Here is an 18,668-nt window from a genome sequence, read left to right as displayed (position 1 = left end):
GATCATAGTTTTAACATTTCTACTTTTCTATTTCACGTACTTTCATTTCTAATAGCTGAATTTATTTATATTCAAGTCTAATAGCTCATGTTGTATACCCAACAGATACTGTTTTATGGTGTATCTGTATTTTTAAAGTGTGTATATATATGTATATTTGTATGTGTGTTCATGAAATAGTAGCTTGGAGAAAATAGCTTTAATTTTCTAATTAATTTTCTAATTAATTTTCATAATTTAAAATAATTTTTCACAGACCCATTTATTCTTGGACTTTGAAGCCTAGAGCATAGCATGATTTTCGGCCTATATTTCCACTTGGCCCAATCCCATCCCGCTGTCAACTCCAGCCAAAGATGAAAAATTATGTTAAATTATGTCTTTAGTAATATTTGTTACCTCTGTGTATTTATTGAGGAACAAATTGACTAAATTATGAATTAAATAAATAGTGATACATTAGCCTTTGGGGTAAAAGTAAAACATAAACTCCTCAGACAAGCCACTTTAAAACCCAAACTAGAACAAAAAACTATACTACTGAAGGCTTGGTAGCATAGAGGTTATGAAATGTATAAAATGGGCAGACAAACTGTATACATCACCACACACTTGCTAAATGTCTCTTTGCAAGTCTTTTACGAGGCCAAAGAAAAAAGACATCCTTTGAAGGAGAGAAGCAAAATCACGTGTTCAGTTCGGCAAGATGAACACCCTGTACCAGTTATGAAATGAGGCTGTTGTCAAAAGTGTGTTTTACCTTTCTCTGAAGCAGTAGAGAAAGCAAAGAGAGAATGTATTTTAGTGGATTTTTAAAAATTCAGATCATGTTCCTATCCAAGTTGAGAAATAAATTCATTTAAATAAATCATTCATCATTCTCTGTTTTGAAAAGCTCAGGCAGAAGGCAGAAAGGTAGAGGCTGACAGCTGCCCCCCTTCTCCCCCAACAGCTTTTTTTATTTTTTGTTTATTAGGAAGTAGTTTTCTGAAGCAAACTTGTATGAACCTGGTTAACAGAGCAAGCCCGATCTCAAACTTGCTTTCTTTTGAAACGCTGGCCATATTAGCTGCAGAAGGAGCATTACTCACTAAAAATCAGCAATATTGGGGAATAATAAAGTTAAAATGTAGATATATTAGCACATTAAAGTGCTTTTGTTGTATCTTTAAGCCCAGAGGCAGGTCATTAAATATGCATTTTGCTAGAAAGCAAGTGTCGAAAAAGATAAGGTGGTTGAAAACATTCTATAAGGGAAAAGCGCTCGGTCAGAGGGGTGGGGTGGTACCGCCCTCAGGACAGGGGACGGGAGAACACTCCCACTGTTAAGGTTTGCAAGCCGCCAGTGACCTGCAGTTGTTACAGTACTTTTGAGCTGGGAGGAAGGAAAAGGTAAATATACAAGTATGGCTGTGTTGCTTCAGCCTGGCCTTAATTACCAGACACAAGAAGCAGTTCAGAAATCTGGTCTCTGTTGTTGTAGAGGTCACCAAATCATTAACATCGTCAATCTGGCAGTAGCTAATTTAAATAGCACCTGATGTTGCAACGCCTCCCTTCGTTTCCCCAGCCAATCAGATCCTGGCTTCAGCTGACAGATGGTCCCATAAATGGATGTAAAAAGGGGAAGCTTCGAGCCAATTTCAGCAAGGCTCTGTTCAGTTGTTCTTATCTACATCCTAGAATCAGGGGTTTCAGCTCACTGCTCCTTTTCTTTCTTTTTTTTTTCTTTCTCTCCCCCCACCCCCCCAAAATAATTGATTTACTTTACAGTCATCCACACTGTGTTTTGTGGATCTTTATAAATATATTACAATAGTAGTCATTTTCAAAATATATTCTGAAACCTTTGCAAATTTTAAGAGAAGAGTCGAAGCTCTGCGAGACCCAATATTTGCCAATAAGAATGGTTATGGTAGGTATGACTAGATTTATAATCTGTTGTTTGTGCCGCTGGAGGGGAGAAAAGCATATCCACCTTGACCAGTCTTATGCTTGCACAAGACTTCAGTTCTCTGCTGCTGTTTGGTTCCTACATTTACTATCTCTTTTGTGTAGAGAGTGCGGGTAGGTCCTTTTATTGAAAAGCAGTTGGGAAATAGATTGTCATTTTTAACAGGTCATTGTCAATTTTCCCTTCAACATAAAGGTGGGGGTGGGGAAGGGGAGGTGGGCTGAAATCATTGCTGGTTTGTTGAAATAGGTTATATTACCTGAGACCATAATGGCAAAAGAAGGATTTTCTTTTTGTAAGGGAGAGGGGGTTTGTCTGTGTGCCTCCTCGGTTTTGTGGGGCTCGAGGTGGCTGCCGCGGGCTTAGGAATCTCTCCATTTCCGTGCTGGAAATTTAAACCTTGAGAGGCAGCTCCTGAATACTGAACGTTGACATGGGCAGTTGTGTTTCGGGGGGCTGCGCATTCAAAACGGCAAAGAGAGTGATTTATTTGGGCTTCAGTAAATGCTGCATCTTGTATTTCAAAGAGTTTCCTGTCATGACCTCATAAAAAAGAGGAGGCGGCTTGTATGTGTAGCGGTGCCTGGCGTGTTGAGTTGTTGCTTCCTTCTCTGGGCAGCAGCTCTGTAAGAAGGAATGTCAGCTTTTACATAACGTTCCTTTCCGCTTTTGACACACTGTGTGAGGGTCCATCTTCTTCTGATCACAGATGGAGTGGAATGGCTTGAAGATGGTAAGTGAAAAGAGGAAGACAGCTTGGAGGTTCCAGCCGTGTGTGTGTGTGTGTGTGTGTGTGTGTGTGTGTGTGTGTGTGTGTGTGTGTGTGTTCGTGCGCGCGCATAAGGATGGTGGACTGTGCATCATAAATCACTGTGCAGATCGTTTGTGTGTGTATGTGTGTGTTTATTAGTGTCTCTCTTTTCTGAAAACCAGAATCCATCTCCAAGTGTAATGGCACTGCACGCACACAAGGCACACACACTGCCTCTTTTATCGAACACACATTTTAGCCAAGCAAGGTTGGTGTCTTTTTTGACAATCACAGTGTCACCATCGCTGTTGGCTGGCGTGCCCACCGCCTCTGTGAGCTTTCAACAGAATTGCACGACTGTTAAAGTTAAAGGCACATTTCTTTTTTCAGTCTCCTACTCGGAGGGATGGGGAAGGCTGGGAATGAGGGGTGGAGGAGGTGAGGCTCAGTACCAGCAGATGCAATTGTGGAACAGGACTTTTGGATGTAGAAGGGGAAGTAGAAAACCTTTCTGCCAAAGTAGTAAATCTATTTTTAGCATCATCTTTTTCTGAAAAAAAAAAGAAGCAGGGAAACTCCTTGAGTGCCGCTCCTGTTGCCTGATGTTGACCCTGAAGATATGGCACAAAATGGCATGATCAGATGCCACGAGTGCCCACTTTGACTTTGAATTTCACTAGCAATAGCTTTCACAGGGTTTCAAAGCTTGGTATGGGGGGAGGCTGTAAATTCATATCCATCTCACTTATTTTTTGCTAGAAAAGCCTCGGGAGGACTTTTCGCTCTGCATAGATGTTATAACAAAGCTGTGGTCTTTTTCCCATTCTTAGCGGATTGCCTTTGTCTGGCTGCTTGTTTTGATGGGTGTAAAACAAATAAGATTAGACCGAGCAGCCCAACTGAAAGCGATAGCTGGGAGGAAAACCCAATGAAAGGTTGCCGGGGAAACGAACAGAGGAAAAGCCGGGTAGGGAGCAGGTGGCTATCATGAGAACACACTGCAAACAGTGTAAAAAAGGCGGGGGGGTGGGGGGGACAGGACCTTGATTATCTTTGCTGTTCTTTGTGGCCGGCCCAACTTTAATTATTCTTTATAAATAGGTGTTAATTACATTTCTAACTCTGGTTTACAGTGATTTTTAGAAATCTATTTTTAAGCATCTGTTCTGTCTCCCCTGTTGTGGTTTTTTTTTTTTTTTTTGGTTTAAAAAACAGAGAAAGAAGGAGAGGGGGAAGGGAGGTAGGGAATCTTGCTTTTTTTTCTCTCTCTCCCTCTCTCTCTTTCCCCCTTTTCCCTGCTGTGAAATTGTGCTGGGAAAAATCGCAAGGAATCCTGTGAGGCCATTTGAAAAAAATGTAAATTATATTGAATGAAGTTGACGGAAGCATAATAGTGAACTCCCACAGCTGATACGTTCTGCGAATGATTTCTTAGAAATTTCCAGCAAATATCCATAAGAGAGATATAGGTAGAATACATTTACCCTAAGCAATGATCTTGTGCTAGGTGGTATTGGTGTTTTTCCTAAATCAGATATTGATACTACAGTTCCGGGGTGTTCATTGTATCTCTCATTTTATACCCCGAGTAGAAATTACTTTTTAAAATAATAAATGAAAAGCTCTATTCTAGTCTTCTGCTTCGCCTCCCTCTCCATGCCTCCAGCCACAAGATCCATCAGGCTGTACCCTTGCAACCACTGCCTTCCATTCAGCATTTGGTCCTGGTCTTGGCATAAACTGAGTGAAAAGCTGATTTTTTTTCCAACGTCTCTGAACGTCTGGGACCCATGCGTGCACTGGGTGACAGGCATCTCTTGCTTTTTCTCTCTCAAAGTGTGCTTTACTAGTAGTCTCTTTTTCTCATGATGGTGGGTACCAGAAGGACTGAAAGGTATATTACTTAGGTGAATAGAAGGTAGCATAGAAACAACTGAAACGATGATCTATTTCGGTTTCTTCTGGAGAGACAAATTAAGTACGTGATAATTTTAAGCCCCAGAATGAGAGATTAAAAGACACTGAAATATGCTAAAAGGTTAGGAAATATAATTGGCTTTATTGAAAGTACTCTTAATTTTTACTCTCTCCATTGCAAATCTCTGCAACCCTCCCATTCTTTCTTCCTTGCAGATGCTTCTTTTTGTTTTGTCTTCTTATTGGGGGATTTTTAAAATTTGTTTTGACTGTTGAGGTATAAAAAATAAAATAAACATATTTTTTGTCATACACTTGAACCTCTTACTCTCATACCTTGAGTGTGTAAACATATGTTGTTATTTAAAATAGAATAGTTTTCTGATTATCTCAAATTTATTTTTTTCTGAGAATTTTTCTGCATATTTTAGTTAAGGGGAAAATAATTTTTGTAGGAACTGTCACCTTGGCTTGGGTTGTAAAAAAGACACGTGGTTCTACTGCTGACCTTTCTCGCTTCTTTGTCTTAAAAATATTAATACCTACTACCTGCATGTGGAGGTGTGTCTTTACGGAAGCACAGGCTGAGTGTGCATTTATTAAGAAATGAAAATCTGATTGGAAATATTTCTGCAAAAAACACCTGACTACATCCCAGTTTTAATGATCAGAATATTCTTGTATCTCATTGAAATATAATAGTTAAATCATTTAATATTTAAAATTTTGAATGAACTTAGGTGGGGAAATAGCTGAAAAATTTCTTTGAGAATCATTGATTTATAGGACAATTTTAATATCCCGTTTAAAAAAACTAACAAGCAACTTAACCGTTCATTTGTGATCTCAGTTCCATTCATTCCTAACTGCCATTCATTCAAGTCATCCTCCTGGCCAGGTATAGATGAGCTTGCTTCTGTGTGATAGTTTTCCAAAGCCTTAAAACTTTTTTCTCTTCCTATAGCCCTTCCTTGGTCCTTTGAATATTCAAGGATTTTGTTATGAGAGGAAGTCCAGATTGTTGTGAGGTAATAACAATAGAATTTTTTTTAAAGAAAGAGAAAGAAAATGAGCTACACACTTTAGTATTAAAACTCTGTCTTGAAATAGGGTTTGAGACATGTTAGACTTCACATATTTTAAACTTAGCATTTCTCTTGGGGATAATCTATTTGAAATTTTAAATCTGGAAATCATTGCATGAATGGTGCTTTGTGTGTGTGTGTTTAATATCTCTAAAAGAATTTGTAAGTGAATCAAGGTGTTTTACTCAAATAAGAGTTACCACTGACAATGAAAAGGGTTTCCTCAGGGCAAGTTCTTTTCTTTGGTTTGATTTCTTCCCTTTGCTCTTATTTCCTTATTGTGGGTGGATTCTCTTCCTATATGTAGACCAAAAACTACTCCTTCCATGAGGAGATATGTTGATATGCTGCTTCAGTTAGCCCTTGGCTTCTTAATGCCTTATTTTAATTTTAAAAAAAGCTGAAACAAATTATCAGTGTGTACCGCAAGTAAGGAATGGCGGTCTTGATAGAGGTCATTGTACGTAGACAGAAGTCCTTTGGCCTTGACAAATTTCTTCATCAGTTTCAATGATCTGTGGCCACCAGGCCCTTAATTTATATGCCTGGACACTTAATATGTACATTTGTTGGTGAGCTGGCCACCGGATGCTAGGCACATGAGTATGCACTGGCAAATGCTGCAATGCAGTATTTTTTCCCAATGTCATTAGGAATTTGGGGGGTATGAGGGGACATAAACAGTCTCAAGCTTTTATCTTACTATTTTCCAGTCGATGGGCTGTGTTGTACAGAGCTGGCCAATTCCCCTTTTGAAAGTGAAGTCAACCTTTTATTGCCCACTATCCATCTCCTATCCATTTGATAGATATGTGTATGTGAGAGAGAGGGAATGTGTGTGTGTGTGTGTGTGTGTGTGTGTGTGTGTATCAGTGTAAGCATTTGTGTTTCTGGAATCCTGCACCTGTCTTAGGTTTTCCTCTTTTGGTATTACCAAATGTGTATACATACTTGCAAGTATATGCGCATCTAAAAATGGAAAGAAAACCACGCTGGGCTGTTTTCCCATAAGAAGTGGCTTCTCCTCCTCACAAATTCCAAGTTCTTTTATTAGAAAAATACAGAAATTCATCAAAAAGGTATATCTAGACCCCACAGACCATTAGACCAAACACCTTTCTCTAGTTGCCACTTGAGAAACCATAAATGTGTAAGTCCATAACAATATTTGTGAACTAGAAGATACCCTTTCAATCAAGGGGTTGGGTTCAAATTAAAATATATGTATATGTGAAAGGAGAATTGTGTTTTCTTTGGGAGCATTTGCACCTAATCTTTAAACATTGGTAAAAACAAGGAGGAGGTAGCGTGGCTAGTACGTGGCTCGTACTTCATTTTGTGAGTGTGTGTGTGTGTGTGTGTGTGTGTGTGTGTGTTTTAGGAACATCCTTGTATTTTTTAAGTATTTTTAGGAACATCCTTGTATTTTTTAAGTCTCAGTGTGCTTTAAGGGTAGAGGGCTTTTATAGGTCAGCAGCTTTTTAAGTGTACAAAGAAAGGTGATCTGTGGGTGAGTGGGAGTTGTCACAGCAGTAATTGTCATAAATTAGCCATCTAGAAGTGGAAAGAAGAAAGAAAGCTGGAGGACAAGAGTGGAGAGGGGTACCAACATGTGGACCTGCACCTTGCCAGTATAAGAGATAATGAATGATAAATCTGAACTGGTGCAGTGTAGGTTGCCCAATAATTTCTCAGAACCTTGACTTTGCAGGTTCATTACTTCTTTGCTTGCTTGTTCACACCTTTAATTATATCCAGTTTGGGATGCTAGCTGGGGGCACCAAAGATGAGCCATTTGGTTGTTTAGTTCATTAAGCATTCAGGCAGTGTGCTCACAATAGATTTGGAGCATCAGCCATAGAAATCAAGCACTTTGGAAATGAAATTGTTACAAAAGAACAAAAAATGAGAAAGCAATCAGCCAGCTAGCTTGCTTTGGATGTTCACATCCACTCTGCTTAGTGGTAATATTTATGCTGTTCCTTGTACATTCATTAAGCAATAACTTATGCAGTGTCAGTGCTCCTAATAGGCTGCTGGCTCTCTCTCTCTCTCTCTCTCTCTCTTTCTCTTTCTCTCTCCCCTCCCCGTCTCTTTATCTCTGTCTCTCCCTGTGCCCTCTCCCCACTCCTGAGATTTTCACCTTTTGCCAGACCATTTTAGCACTGACCATTTTTGCTTTGGGGAAGAGCATTATTCACATCCTCATTGTATCAAACACCAGAAATATTTTCCCCCCAATGTGGATCCCCCTGTATAAGGATCAAGAAATGCTGAATGCCATAAAGGAATTCTTAAATAAATTTTGGTTGAAAAAGCAGTGAAATGTTGAAGAAATAAGGTCAGTGTAATTGTTATACTTGAATTTTTGTTTTTTGTTGTTTTTGGAAAGCCTTATTTTTAACCACAAAAGTAAAACACAAAAATAGCATATGTGATTTTTTTTTTAATGGACAAAAATTACAAGTCATAGGTCTCTCCTGAAAATAACTTTCCTTGGACTCTGGGTTTGAAAATAACATTTAAAATCAAAGTTCATTTCTTAATTATGCATTTTGAAGCTATAAAAATGTAGTAATTCATAAGTATTTTTTCTATAAGAGGTTTAGTTCTTTTTTCAGGATATGAGGAAGCAGAGAAACAATTCCAGTCAAGATGGCAAATTCTGAAAAACACACCACAGCATGGAGGTTTCCTCTGTTTTGCACTTTGTGGCATTGAATCTACTCCTGCTCATTCTGAGTCAGTTAAACCTTCTATTGTCTACTTTCTTGGAACAACTAGCCCTTGACGTTATTTTGCCAACTGTGTCCATAGTGGAGGCTGGCTATCATTTGTTGTTGGATGAAGAAATATTTGTTGAAGACTTACTATGTGCATTTCTTTGAAACATGGAACTCAAAGTCACCGTTTCTTCTGACACTAATCAAAAGATACATTAGAGGCTAAATCTCTGTGATTTAGGGATAAAATTGGGTGAGGGATTTTAAGGTTGGACGTCATTCAATGAGGTTTATGTCAAATTATGGGAAAAGATCTGTTGAAGCATTCAGTACATAAGTGTTTTTCCTTTTGTATTTATAAGAGTCTATGCATGACTCTAAAAGATAGAAATAAAAGCTACTCTGGGCATTTCTGTCTATAAGGTTCCATGTATCCAGTTGTTCACTCTTAGGAAAAGGTAAAGTTTGAACAGTTGGAAAGGACTTGTCTATCTGCTGTCAGCTGCCCATGGAGCTTGGCTAGATAACCTGTTAATTTTACAGAAATGAGAATGCCTTGCTTCTGACAGAGATGACTCTTAGAATAACTTTTCCCATGTTACTCTCCAGGGACAATCTGAGAAGATAGTGACCTCCTTGGCATACCCCTGTGCAAACTTTTTTTAGTTGTATAGAAGTAGAGTTGATATAACCCCTGTGCAAACTTGACATTTGCTAGTGGACAGTTACTTTGTCATACATACCTAGATACTGTGTGCAGTGTGTGTAGGTGTGTGGTATAGATAGACAGCCATGACCCCCAGTGTGCCCTGGGAAGTATCAGTAATGGCTTCTCAAGTAACCTGTGTTTTCCTAAGCTGCCAGTCTAAACCCTTTAGAGTTTTGCTTTCTAATTTGTACATGAAAAATAACTGAGTTGAACTTTTTTTTCTAGTGCCCCATTTGAAGATACAACAGTAGTAAGTACAGCTTTAATGATAAACTTTGGCTCTAAGTGCTATTTAAAAGTCTGTAGTGGAAAGCCTGGGAACTTGCAATCTTTACTAATGAAACCTTCATTAGGCAAGTGCTCACTTAAAATGGAGTAAACGACTAAGTCCCTGTAATTTGTGATTTTGATCAGATTTAACTCATCCTTTCTTATGTTACTTTTTGTAATACAGCCAACCACACATCTAAAATTCTGGATATTGTACATGTCTTCAATATAAATTATCTCTGTTGTTGCACTGGGTACAGACAGTACAATTCCCACAAGTCCAGATTCTTACTGTAACACTAAAACAAAAGTGATATTTATGAATAATATTGGGAAAGTTGTCCTCATAGTAACCATTCCCCAAAGGAAGCTTTACGTAAATATGCATTTATTATTCAGGATATTAAAAGGGAATCCTTAGCTTTTACTTTTTAATTTGGGCTAAAATATGTAAATTGGTTTTATTTTGGAGTTGCTCTGTTTTAGGTGGCTTTGGGGGAGGATAACTTTCTAGCTTGATTATATTTTAATCGTCTCTGTGGTAGAAAAGGTTCCAGACCTGAAACCAACCTGTTTATTGTGATTAGAAACCAGAGGGCCAGTGTACAGATGGGGCTAAAAACATATTACATCAACTGGTGCACGTGTAGAAAAATTAGATTTGTTTCTAACTAGATACCACTATTCCCATGTTCTTGTTAGCAGAGGCCAGGGAACCACGAGTCTGCCTTGGGCTCGGAGGACCTTCACAGGGCTCCTGTACAGGCAAGCCTCTGGAAAGATTGCTCTTTGTCTTAAGAAACCAGGACGTGCGAAGGACCTGAGTCGGGTGAACTTGGGTTAGAATCCTGACTTTTCCGATTAGTAATAGAGTGATCTCGGATGAGGTACTTGAGCTTTCTGAGCCTCAGTTACCTCATCTTTAAGATGGGAATGATAATGCCTGACTCACAGGGGTTCTGTGAAGATCAGATGAGAAACAGTATTTGAAGGCACCAGTCACACACAGGAGTTGAAAAGTAAAGGTGCCTAGAGGACATTCACTCTCTTTCAGTCTGTAGTCGTTCTATCCGTGCCAGATGTCCTGGGGAGAAGTGACATTGCATGCTACCCTCACGGTCTCCATCCTCTCCCCAGAACTCATGGGGATGGGGGTTGTGTTTGACACACAGTGGTTTTTAAACATAGACAAGCCCTCAGTTCTTCCCTGGAATTGTGTGACTTTATTAAGTTTTCTATATTCTCCTAGGTTTTTACAAGGTACATCCATGATCTCCTTTGGAGTTCGAATTAACTTGGGATTTAGTCATTAGAAAAAAGGTGAACATAAAATTAATTTTAATTGATGCTGTTTTCCCATTTCTTAATAGAGTCTGTTAGGAACTTCATAACTCATCCAGAAAGAAAATAAAAAGAAGTTAAGGTTAATTGATATGGTCTCATCTTTGTTGTCTAAGATAGATAGATAGGGTGAGTGAGTGAGTTATTTGACTTTGGCACCGAAACGAACTTACTTTGGACCTATTTTTCCCCTTCACCACATCAGCTTTTTTTCCTCTATCCCTCTTTTCCCCAGTAGGCTGAATTCTGAAGTTCTGTTTCTCAAGGAGTGGGGAAGAGGTTGAGGTAGAAACCGGCTTAATGAGGTTTTTCTAACTTGCCATCAGTTTTTCTTCTCCTGCTTGGTGAGGCAAGATGATGGATGGCTTTGGCAGTAAACAGCTCTAGAAGTGATCGGATTGACTGAGAGGTGTGGGAGATGGGAGCGGAATGCTGGCCCTCAATTTATTAGCCTCCCATTTGAAGGAAGAAAAGAGAAAGGAGGAAAATCACCCCAAAGGTTTTGACATAGTTGTTGATCACACACAGGGGGGGAAGGGGTATGGGTGGTGTCAGGACTGGTGTTAGGCCAAGCCTAATTTAGTTTATACCTTTTCCCAAGGCTCTGAAGGGGGAAATAAATAGGCACATAATAAATTCACAAACTGTTTTAAATTGGGACCTGTTGCTGTCACCAGTGAGGATGAAGAAATAACACAAGTAGTCCCTTCCGAGGATTCAAGAATTAAACTGAAAACATAACCTTAGACTACTGTTTTAGTGTCATGGATTTTGAATTCCACTTCATATGATCACAGGAAGGATGTGAAGGGAGCAATTTTCTTCCCTTCAATTTAATACTTAAAACTAGGGGAAGGGATTATAAATTGATCTGATCCCCCAGGTGCCATTTTGCAGGTCCTATGTTTTTATGCAAAAGACCCGTTACTGTGAAACAGACAGACAGTTGAACTTTTTCTCTTTCCACATGTATCTATTTCAAGGCTTCAGCAAGGTTCATCAAAGGATTTTGTAAGCAGCCTTGTATGTGGTATGCAAGCTCTCTGGAAGAATTCAGTTGATTTTTAGACTGTGTTTATATGGGCAGAAATATATCAGTGGAAGAAAGGGGCTTAAATTTGAGAAGGTAGAATAGAAGACGTTTTCACATATTTTGTCCTAGGAAAATCTCATACCTATTAATGAAAGACCAAAAAGAGATGATTGGGTGAGTGATTTGAGCAGGTGAATGGACAGGGAAGGGGCAGGTGGATATTCTTAGGATGTCCTTGCCAGATAAGGGTTTGCATTATTTTAAAATGACCCATATTTAAGCCCATATTTGAATCTCAATTCCTTCTTGCTTTACACCTCTGGCTTAAGGTTATCTGCAAGAAGATAAAAAAAGACTTCTAACTTAGAAGAGCTTTAATAACAACTCTTGAACAGGTGAACTTTGGAGACACGGACTTGCAGTTGGTATAATCTTAACAGTACTGCTTCTGAACTATCAGTTGTTCAAGAATAGAGGAGCAAGTTTGCATTTCTAGAACGTCAGCTGTTCCCAGCACAGTTTTGCTGTAATGGATCTGTGACTATGGAGATCATTTCTCATATTCACTTAACATTGCATAATTTTGACCCTGTGATGGCAGTTTAATCTCTTTAATGTAGTTAGGGCAGGGACTGTTAACCCATTTTTATAGAAAATAAAGCTCGGCCGCCTGCCTTAGGTTACATAGTTAGCAATATCAGCAGTCCTAGATCCAGAGTGTTTGGGAATACATCCAGCTTGGCCAAAGTTTACTTCTCGGGGAGCGAGGGGGAGCAATTCCTTTTTCAGATCAAGTTTTTCAGTGTGGGATCAGCAAACACAATTTTGTGTCTATTGCATATAAACCACACTCCAAGTGCCTCCTGGAATGTCACAGTATTTTAAACATACTCTAATATAGTGGGTAAGGACATGACAGAATGTGAAAATTGTCTCAGCAGAGGAGGTACAATGTGCAGAAGAGGGAGACATTCACTGTTGTTGGAGGAAATGCCACTGGAGTGGAGCCAGGAAAGATGGATAGGCAGAAGAATTAAGACAAAGGGGATTCCGTGTGGAGGGAAGAGTATGAGTAAAAGCACAGAGGTGGGAAATTACTTAAGGAATAAGTAGTCTGGTATGAGTGCAGCGTAGGATGTGTAAAGGTGAAACTAGAGAGACGGGTAAAAGCTATGGTTTAAGGTGGTTCGGGTGTTTTGACTTTAATTGATAGCTATGCAATGTCTTAGATCAGAAAACTAGAGTTTCCTGATGGTTTAGCAGGGTCAAGACCTGTCTTTATTGAATCATGATTTCTCAGAGGTTGAAGTCACCATAAAGATGCTTCTAAATTAGATATTGGTTATTTAGAGGGAATCAGCGTTAAAGCACTCTTCTGGTCATGGTGTGATGTTATGATGATACTGCTCATTGGTACAGTCACGCTGAGGACTGCTTTTAGGGTTACAATGCCAAAGAGCAGTAGGGGGGAAAATATCGACTTTATTTCAGATCGTAAAGAAATGTGCCATTAGAGGAGTTTGCTGCATTCTCTCATCAACAGGTACCAGTGCTCATTTTGTGGGACGTGTGGCCAGAGAGAAGATGGTGGTGGTTTTGGAATAAACTGATTTCCTCCAGAATAGAAAAGTACCCGCTTCAGACTTCCAAGTGCATGTGCCGAGGCATGCTTGTCTCCACTGGTAGTCTGGGAGCCCTGGAGGGTGGAGATCATGTCAAATGCTCTCTTACTTCAATGTTGGGCACGTGATAGGTACAATAAATGTTTATTGAATTATCATAATTTTTTTAAGGAGTCTGAATTGCAGAGTTAGACAACTTGTGAATCTTGGATCTGTCATCAATTTGTGGGAGTCTGTTTAGTCCAAGTCACCTGACCTTTCTGTGTTTCAGTTTCTTAATATGTAAAATAGAATTAATACAACTTCATAGCTTGATGGGAGGATTAGTTAAGCTATATCCTTAATACACTTGAACAGACAGGATAACAATATTAGTTAAATTACTAAGTTCTAGTTTGCCTAAAACTGTTTTACTGAGTCTTGACCAGAATTTTTAAAAATTAAAACAACAAATGAAATAGAAATGAAAATTTCAGTGGCTGGTACTTAGTAAGGGTATTATTTCATGAAACTTTTGTTTCAGTTACCTATGTTCTGAGTTGTGATATGAAGTTGCTGTGTTCAATATATTACTTACTTTTTGTTACTTTGTTGGATCATGGTTAGTAAAGTTTGAAAAACACTGTTCTAGATGATAATGATCTCTGAATTATCCAAAGGGAAAAAAAACAGTCACCTTTTTTCAGAGCTATGCAATGCAAATTCTCTAGTATTTTCCAAATTATTAAAGAAAGGATGACTTCTGATTATTTTAGATTTAATGTGGAACATTGTATCCTAAATCTTTGAAAGTTAATGTCTGCATCATATATGTTGGGGCTCTCTATTAATTACAATATTTATTAACTAGCAAATCTCATTCCTTGGTCGAGCTATTTTAGCTGAACCTGCAAAGTAATAATAATAATGATAGTAATAAGTAGTGGAGGTGACCTAGATGTGAGACTAGAAATAGCGAAATAAGCTTTCATTTGTTGAGCTCTTACTATGAGTCAGGCACTGTCAGACAGCATCCCTTTTAATCCTTAGAACAACCTTAAAAGGTAAACGTTAATTTTCCTGTTTTATGGATGAGCTAACTGGGGTTTTGGAAAGTAAATTAAAGTTATATAGCCAATAATTGATTGGGCAAGGATTCGATTTGAACCCAGGTCTGTCTACTTCCAGACCAAAATTTTAAAGTTCCATGAAGATGTATTAAGATGCCTGCTAAGTATTAGCACTGTACTCCTCTACAAAGATAGGTGGGTCAATTGGTCTTTACCCTTAAGGGTTTACTACCTGCCCTTGAGATTTTTCTGTGCATGAAACTAAGTAAAATGTGATTTAATCCTAAGAGGACAGGCACAAAGACTCTCATACTAAGTATTTTATTTTTGGAAGTACTGGGAAAAGCGCCTGGCACATAGTAGGTATTCAGTAAAGATTTGTTAAACTGAATTGAAATTGGATTAATTCTTACCTGGTGACTGGGGAGAGAATGGGACAATACTGGGGAAGCTTTGTGCTAAAGAGTGTCTTTACCTGCGAAGTGGCAGATCTATCTGTCCTAGAGCCATTCAGTGCCTTTTGGAATTCTTAGAATGGCAGCAAGGAAAGCCAACTGGAGTTCAAGAACTCAAATTATAAACTTCAAGTTTCATTCAGGCAGAGAGAACTTTTTCCATTTTAGTGTAAAAAGAGAATCCTGTGACAGAGACATTTGGAGAATGATAAATGAAGGGTGGGCTTCCTTAGAATTAAAAATAACAATAATAATTGTTGTTGCTAATTTTACTATACCACTTACTAACCTTATAACCTCAAGCAAGTCACATTACCTCTTTGAGCCTCAGTTTCCACATCTGCAAAATATTTATCCCTCTCAGGGTTGTTGTGAGGATTAACTAGATCCATTTGATAAATATTTACTAAGCACTTACCATTTGGTGGTCTCTGAGGACTTAGTAAAGGAGACATAGCCCACTGCCCTCAAAGAACTGAGTATCTGGTGAAAGTGCTGTGAGAGTGGGATTCAGACTCTCACCTCGTGAATAGGCCACCACTGAAAGAACGCAACACCCTGCAGTCTGCTTTTGCGTGCATGTTATTGTCATGCATGCCTCATTTGCATCATTAGAAGTTCAAGTTTATTAAGGGTGCTGTGACAGTCATCTTCTTATCCCCTCCTCCCCCTGGGACCCAGCCTTGCCCAGTGGTACAATGTTACCTTATACAGTTGTCACTCAATAATCCAGCCCAATTCAGCAAATATTTACCAAGTTGTTCGGGTACTGTGCTGGGGAAGGGAGAGTAACATTTGCTGAACAGAGTTGAGTTTAAAATGACTTTAGAGCACAAAGGGGGAACAGTATCATGAGGTGGTGATAAACTACACTAGTGCTAAAAATGCCTGTGATCTATTCAGGAAGAAAATAGGGCCCCAAAGAAAATTCGGCAGTGAGCCTAAAAAAATAATGTATTCTTTCTGTTTCTCAGTGCTGTTTTGTTCACATTTCACGGGGAACCAGTGTATTGCTACTGGCACAGAGTTGAGATGCGATCACAGAAATGGCTACTTTAGATTAATGACTCGGGACCAAGCCCTGCCACCTTCACCAGGCCCAGAAGACCCTCCATGGCCTGGCCCCTGCCCTCCTTTCCAGCCTCCCATCCTGCAGCTCTCTGCCTTCCATTCATTCTCCACTGTGGAACTGCACCATGCTCTTCTGTACTTATGCCCAAACGATCCCTGGGTCTCCAACATCCTTCTGCTTTTCTTTACCTGACTTCATGAGACAAATCGGAGGTGACTTCTCACCCAGGAAAGATTGTCTGAGTGATGCAGGGTTAGAGCTCCTCTGTTAACACTGTGGCATCCTTCCATCATTCATCTTCCACATGGTATAATCAATTGTTGATTTGTCTGTTTTACCACCACCTCAACAGTCAGGACTGGGTTTATCTCTCTGCCTGGCTCAGTAGGTGCTCAGTAATTAATTGTTAACTGAGTGATGTAGTTGGATGTCTGTTAGATTGTCCATAAATGGGTTCTTACCAGGTGCGCTGTTAACCTCTAGCCTATGAGAGATGTGTTGGACCCAAAGCCCCCTTATCAAGAAGACTGGTTTTGACACTCCTGTTGCTTACCAACCACAGTTCTGTAACTTTTAAGTTGAAGGTCTTGAGTATGTCTGTTTACGTGAAACTTTTCCTGAGCGCCATGACTCACCTGTGATTCCTCAGTAATTCTTCTGTCACTTGCTCTCTGTACCACGCAGTTAACAATGATATATCACAATAATAGAGCCCTTTATTGTGTATGTGTCAGACTTTGCAAAAGAACTTTACTTAGGTTATCTCATTAAACCTCACAACAACTCTAGGAAGCAGGTATTTTTATTCCCATTTTGAAGAAAGAGCACCATGTAGCTTACATAACTTACACAAGGTCACATGGCTAGGAAATGTCAGACTTGGAATTCCAAGCCTACTCTGTTTGATTCCAAAGCTCATGTTCTGTCTCCCTGTATCTATTACTCACCTCTTAAAAGGTGGGGACTAGAAAGAGGCATTTAGCCTAGTGGTTATTAATATTAATAAGAAGCATTTAGCCTAGTGGGCGTTTTGATCAAGATTGCCAGGGTTCAAATCCTGGCTTTACCAGCTGTGACCTTGGGCAAATCACTTACCCTCCCTGTGCCTCCATTTCTTCATCTTTAAACTAGGGCTCTTGTGAGGATTGGATGGACCAATGTATATTAAGGACTAAAAACAGTGTTTGGCATATAAAGTGCTAATGAGCATCATCATTATTATTATCATACAATATTAATTTTTTTCCCATTCTTCAAATATTTGTTTGGTGCCTGCTATAGGCCAGATACTGTTCTAGGTGCTGGAGATACAGTGGTGACTAAGACATGCCATCATGGAGCTCTCGTTTTAGAGAGGGAAGACAGACAACAGAGTAAATAAATAAGTGGATATTACTAGATAATATATATTTTGTGATATCTTAGTTCACATAACGAAATGCTATTTTAGTGTATGTGCTGACGAAGCGAGCACTGGAATGCTATTTTAAAAATACAGATAATGGAGAGTGGCACTAATGAGTACGTGTTTGTGGACACACAGGGAGGCCACAGCAGTTCAGCCAATGTCTTGCTTCTGCTTGGTGGGGTGGAGCAGTCCATGCCCTGCTCTGAAAGGCTGGGCTTTACATGTCCAGCTGCTGATTCTTGGGATGACAGGCTCACCTTACCTGCACTCAGTGTGGGGTGGTCATCCCTGGGGTGGCAGGAAATTAAATGATTAGGTTGAGGTGTCTGGGCCTCAGGAAAACCCAACATAGAGAACTCATAAATAGGCCAGGGGTCTCCAGTCTATAGGGGAGAGACTCCACTCTCTTTCCCTACAGTTGAGGCTGTGAAATGGAATAAATGTCCTGACATGGTCAGAAGGAAGTTTTGGCCAATCATTCAGCTAAGGACAGGGTCAGCTGGGATGTTTTGTCAAATAATTTTGTAAGATCTCCTGATAGCTCTTTGCAGGAGCCTGGACCTAAAAAGTGAAGTAGTCATTGACACTATCATAGGATTCTTCATGTTCGTTAAGAGTGTTATAGTGGTCAAGAGCACGAGCTTGGGAGTCAGAGAAATCAAGGGTTTTTTCCTTCCCTACTTACTTGTAGTGGGGTCTTGTAAAGTCACTAACTTGTCTGAGCCTCAGTTTAATTGTCTATAAAATGGGGTTAATAATACCTACTTAAGTGGCTTGTTCCGAGGATTAATTGTTAGCATATGTAAAGAGCCTGGTTCAGGGCCTGGCTATGTAGTAGGCTTTTAATAAAGAAGAATTTTTTTTGTTAAGTTCAGTCCCCTCAGGGTGTGCATTTTATATATCGGTTGTTTATTGCGGGGCTCACAGGGGGAGATTTAGACTAAAATATGTGAGCTTCTTCCCATTGTACAGCCTTCAAAAACGAGAGCAGGTAACCTCAAAACCGAGGATATATCATCTCAGAAAGGATTGTGGACACCAGAGGAAAATAAGATTTGATTTGCTCCAAATAAGTATGGTAGAGACTGGAACAGCCAGTCTCTGTCACAAAGCTATGCTGGCTCCATCCTCCTGGAGTCACAGGCCCTTAGAGGCCTGAGGCTCTGTGAAGAAAGGCACTTGATAAAAGGGCTTTGGGATCTGAAATCCTGAGTTCAGTTCTTGAGTCTGCTACTTTCTAGTTTTAAGTTTGAGTACTTATAAACGTGTGTTGTCGTAG

The 18,668-nt window shown here is 39.5% G+C and overlaps 1 protein-coding gene across 8 annotated transcripts in view; it reads left to right on the top strand.

Annotated features, from left to right (window-relative positions):
- ELAVL4 (ELAV like RNA binding protein 4) overlaps positions 1–18,668 on the top strand; it is a 143,520-nt gene that overhangs the window by 57,346 nt on the left and 67,506 nt on the right. For 3 of the 8 annotated variants that reach the window (XM_082371414.1, XM_082371412.1, XM_082371415.1), the window contains exon 1: positions 243–2,687. The exons of 3 other annotated variants lie outside the window; for them this stretch is intronic. In XM_082371414.1, coding sequence (XP_082227540.1) covers positions 2,664–2,687 — 24 coding nt within the window. In that variant the 5' untranslated portion in view covers positions 243–2,663. Of the gene's footprint in view, positions 1–242; positions 2,688–18,668 lie in introns of those variants that run through there. 2 more of the 8 variants (XM_082371413.1, XM_082371417.1) reach the window with 2 other exon arrangements.

The sequence above is a fragment of the Balaenoptera borealis genome (assembly GCF_965194805.1).
Source record: "Balaenoptera borealis genome assembly, chromosome: 1".
Taxonomy (NCBI): domain Eukaryota; kingdom Metazoa; phylum Chordata; class Mammalia; order Artiodactyla; family Balaenopteridae; genus Balaenoptera; species Balaenoptera borealis.
The sequence above is the reverse complement of the archived record's forward strand: the minus strand, read 5'-3'. Positions and strand labels throughout refer to the sequence as shown.